This window comes from Oryza sativa, chromosome 11 (genome assembly GCF_034140825.1).
Source record: "Oryza sativa Japonica Group chromosome 11, ASM3414082v1".
Lineage (NCBI taxonomy): Eukaryota > Viridiplantae > Streptophyta > Magnoliopsida > Poales > Poaceae > Oryza > Oryza sativa.
The window spans coordinates 9,492,957-9,497,968 of record NC_089045.1 but is presented as its reverse complement, the minus strand read 5'-3'; the positions used below and the strand labels follow the sequence as shown (position 1 = coordinate 9,497,968).

General features: G+C 50.5%; 1 protein-coding gene across 1 annotated transcript; it reads left to right on the top strand.

Moving 5' to 3' along the window:
* The first annotated feature begins 3,629 nt into the window (after window positions 1-3,629).
* Window positions 3,630-4,682, top strand: LOC136354147 (uncharacterized). Its single transcript, XM_066305828.1, has one exon. The coding sequence runs from the start codon at window positions 3,630-3,632 to the stop codon at window positions 4,680-4,682; it is 1,053 nt and encodes a 350-aa protein (XP_066161925.1).
* The last annotated feature ends 330 nt before the right edge of the window (window positions 4,683-5,012 follow it).

Genomic DNA, 5,012 nt, shown 5'->3' with positions numbered 1-5,012 from the left:
TTATTTAATCCCGTGGGAGGATCATGGTAAAGAGAACTTGACTAATAATTTATATATTACTTGTGATAATCATAGCCTAAGTAGTAGTTAAGATAGTTTAAGGGTAGAGTGACACACAAGCATTAAGCTACTCATTTTCATACTAAAATATCTAAGCTAAGTGGAAAGAAAAGAGAAAGAAAATCTATTCCTATACTTCTAATATACATAGTATACATACATTCTAGTTATCTGATATACTAGCTAATACCCTCTATCCGAGGCCCTCCTGGTACTTCGAGAAGCCACCCCTAACTGCCGAGTTCCTTACGACAGCCTGTCATGACCATATAACCAGGGCTAAATATGGAGGAGTACCCTCCTCAGGAAATTAACTTAGGACTATATACACGCGCGAAGGAATACCTATACTGAGCTGTCACCTCAGCGGCCCACCTCTCATCCGCAGTATATAACCCCAAATAATGATATCCCATAATCTAGACACCACGCCTAAACTACCAGATACTACTCTAATATCATCGTCATGACAGAGAGTAATCACATAAGCAAACATTATACCCGCACCAAAGCATCTCCCAGATAAGCTAACAGTATATTCAGTATAACATGAACATAATGTAAAGTAGGTATTCATATACTCGGGAAGTATTTCAATACCATCAATGTATATAGAAAAATATTCTAAATAAAGTACAAAGCTTACAAAAGAGGAAAGGAAAGCTATTAGAGCCATACCCGAACTCATCCGAAGGCTTCTGGACTCCTGATTTCTACTCTATTCCTATTCCACTAGTTTAAGAATACTAAACTAACTTGAGAGAATATAAGAGAGCTCTTGCTTGAGGTGTGTGAGTGAAGTGAGGATGAGAGCTCCTTTTATAGCTTGAGAATGACGGTTGGAAAGGTCGGTAATACCCACCAACTGTCATTAGGGAGTCATCTCAGCCATCCAGGAGAACTAGATCAAATGGCGTTGCGGGGGGTTCGGCCGAACCATGGGTCGGGCCGACCTGGCCCAAAATTGGCAAGTGGCCTCCTCCATTGCTCTCATACACAGACTTGTGAATTTTGGTCCAATTCATCATGTCAATTCTGAGTTCTTGGCCTATTCATACATAAGTCTGATACTCGACATCGTTCGATTGATTTATCGTCTGATTTGATGTCGTTTCTCTTTCACTTTATGATTATTCTCTGCAAAAGGTTAGTACACCCAATACTAGTGGAATATTATTATTCTAACTTGTATATGCATTGCAAGCATAACTAGATCTCCTCTATTTTGGTAATATTGACGGTCGAAACTGATCGATAACAACCGTCAACACCTGCCTGCCCGCCGCCGCCCGCCATGGCCACCGCCGGGCGCGGCACCGCCGGCCGCCTGCTTGCCTGCCCACCGCCGCCCACCATGGCCGCCGCCGAGCGCGGCACCGCCAGCCGCCCGCGCTGGATGGGAAGGGAGGAGAGGAGAGGGGAGGAGGAGGAGGAGGAGAGATCTGTGGAGAGGATAAGTGTGAGGAAGGGGAAAAGATATGTGAGGATGTGGTTGCAATTGTGGAGGAGAGGATAAGTGAGAGGGATTATATACTACGTATTAAATTTTAGTCCCGATTGGTAATGATCTTTAGTCCCGGTTAGTATTACCAACCGGGACTATAAAGATGATCTTTAGTCCCGGTTGGTGTTACCAACCGGGACTAAAGATCATAACATGGCTATGGGGTTTTTAACCGGGACTAAAGATCATTTTTAGTCCCGGTTCTTTTTGGAACCGGGACTATTGTGGTTTTGGGTCGACCTAGCAAAGATCATTTCTCTAGTAGTGCCTTGAGCGGGGGATTATACAGCCCCCCTTTGTTAGTTCGGCCTGGGGGCAGCGAGTAAACGTTGAGGAGTTGGAGAGATGGAAGTAGATGGCTACGTCGAGGGGGTCGGACCCTCGAGATGGGTGAGACACTGGAGATTTATACAAGTTCGGGCCGCTGAGAAGCGTAACACCTTACTTCTGTGTATGATGATTTTTCTGAGCTTACAAAGTCTCTGAATCTCTGGTCAGCTAGAGCTCAACCTTCAATCCAGTGTTTCTGTAAACTAACCCCCTCCTCAGTAGGCCTGGACCTCCTTTTATATCTCAAAGGGTTACCACATGCGCTACTAGAGACGCCTAGAGAGGAGGAAAATATTCTCTATATTAAATGTGTGTCTTGCGCCTTGTCTTGGAAGTCATCCATGCGTTGGCTGCCGTGCGGGGCCCATTAAATCATGCCGGCTGACACGGGGACACCCCTGCCACTCACCATTTAATGGACGAAGTCTTAAGGACGCATGTGTATCGGGGACACAATCTAGGGAACATCCTGTGTAGTCAAGCCTGCTCCGGTTGGGATGAGAGGCTCAGAGCCCTTCATCATCATGATGGGACGGAGCATACCTGCCACACGCCGCCTGGTGCATGATCAGGGTGTGGGTGGCTTGCCGCTGGCCCATCTGTCATTCAGCCTGCCACGGCCTGGTCGCAGGCCTGTCAGGCACGCTCCGCGCGCTCGCTCCGCCCGCATTGAAGGCGGTTAGGTGGGCGCTGGGGTGCGCTCACGTGGCGACCGCGGGAAGGGGTCGGGGCAGCCCGACCCGTCGGGCTTAGAGGAGGTGGCTGCCACCTACCCGCGGGCCTGATCCCCTCGGGGGGAACGCCACGTGGACGCTGGGGGCGGCCTCTCCCTTCTAATCTTGGTACCCCCGTGTCCATATCACCGATAAAATCATACTATTTTTTTCAAATTAAAATAATTCATATTCAATTAATCTTTCGTTAATGGCTCGCATCGTTTTACATATTTTCTTATTTTTTTCCTTCTGAAACGCACCTATATTTTGGGTACAAGTACAACCACAACTAAATGGCCCCATGCTTTGCTGCAAAATATATGAATTAATATGTTATAAACATTGTATAAATGATGTATGGATTTGGAGTGAAATATTTTGAAAACAATTTCTGGGCGATGATTTAGCATGTGTATACTGAGTCTTAGGATATAAGGAATTATAAATGTAATTTCTATGCTTGCATGTTAAGCTTTACAGAAATACCGTATAATATTATATTGTTTTAACGGAATAGTCGACTTCATGATGACATCAGTATGATACGTAGATACCAAATATGGTACCTAACACACCATCCATATTTGGTATACACCTATGGTACCATGTTGACGTTAACACATAGTATTAACTACTCCATTGGAACTGGAACGGTATACGGTATACAGTTTTGTAGCCTTCCTCGGTTAATGTGGCATATTTGCATGTTAGGATTACTACTAATAAATATACTATGCTTACGTGTTGAGGCATAGGTGTTTATTGGATTTTACCTTTATAGCCATTGACACGCGGATACTCGATCAGTTCGCTGTGACCGCTAGCCGCAGAGATGAACGTACGGAGGGTAATGAGTTAATGACAGCCCAGGTGAGCCCGAACACTTGTGAAGCTCTCCCGCCAAATCGCCACCCCAATGCATGCATCCGATCGACGATTAATTATTTCCATCTATATAATCTCATCGTTGATCACCTAGCAAATCCATCAAACTGACCTTCCACGTCGCAATCCCAGCCATGGCCGCCGCTCCTATCACGCTGCTCGTGCTGTCACTCCTCCTCCTCGCCGTCGCCGCCGCCACCGCCGCCACATTCCCCACCACCGTGAACGCCTACACCCCCGCCACCGGCGTCGCGGACGCCGGCGCGGCGGCCGGCGAGGCGGCCGGCGCCAACGCCGCCTCGAACATCGCCGCCGGCGCCGCGGCGGGCATGGCCGCGGACGCCGCGGACTCGGCGGCGGCGAACATCGGCGCCTATATACCGGAGGCCGGGTACAACCCGGGGAAGCTGTGCGACAACGCGGTGGTGATGGACTCGTGCGTGGAGGTGCTCCCGAGGATCCCCGGCGCGCTGACGGCGCCGGACTACCGCGCGCTCGCCGTGATCCTGGACGCGTACGCGTGGAAGCTGGTGCAGGGGTCGCGGCAGATCGCCGACTCCATGCGCGCCGCCGAGAAGCTGGGCCACACCATGGACAAGTGCATCTCCACCTGCATCCTGGGCCTCGGCGCCGCCGAGGCGTACCTCGCCGCGCTCCAGCCGCTCCCGGTGGAGGACCGGCTGCACTCCATCCACGACGGCCTCTCCGCGCTCTTCCGCGACGGCAGCGACGTCCCCGCGGCGTACTCCACCGGCTGCCCCGCCGGGAGCATCCGCAACGTCGACGAGGAGTCCGTCGTCGCCACGTTCCGCAACGTCTACGCCGTGCTCGACCTCCTCGAGCAAGACCTCTCGCAGGTCTACTCCTCCGCTACGCCATCTACCACGACGCCAGCCAAGCCGGCGGCGGAGGCGCCGGCGGCGGAGGCGGCGGCGGCGTTGGAGAAGGAATGCGACGACGCCGCCAAGCCGCAGACCAGCACGCCGACGCTGGAGGCGAAGGCCTACGACAACGCCGCCGGCGCGCCCGCGGCGGCCACGGCCGCTAAGGAGAGCAGCACGCCGGCGACGGCGACACCGGTGGCGCAGGCCTACGACAACGCCGGCGCCGGCGCCGCCAAGGAGGAGCCCGCGGCCGCGGCCGCTAAGGAGAGCAGTAAGGACAACTATGGTGGCGCGAGCCAGTGAAGCAATTAATGAGCTGATGATACCAGTATTGATCAATTAGCTACTGTGATTGGTATTTCATGTCGTTTTTATCTTTTATTTATTTATTTATTTATTACAGATTCGTGTTGCCCAGTGGAGATGCAGATACATGCATGGCCGCTGTCAGGCACGCGAAACACTTGTATTCTCAACAAAATAATGTAGTTATAATATTTGGCTGAGTGAATTATATATGTATGTTTTGTAATCTCTACTACTTAAAAAAAATAAAAAAATAAAAGGTGCTTCCATCGCCAGTCAAAAAACCGTGAAAAAACCGGGCAAAAAAGGAAAAAAAAAACCAAATCT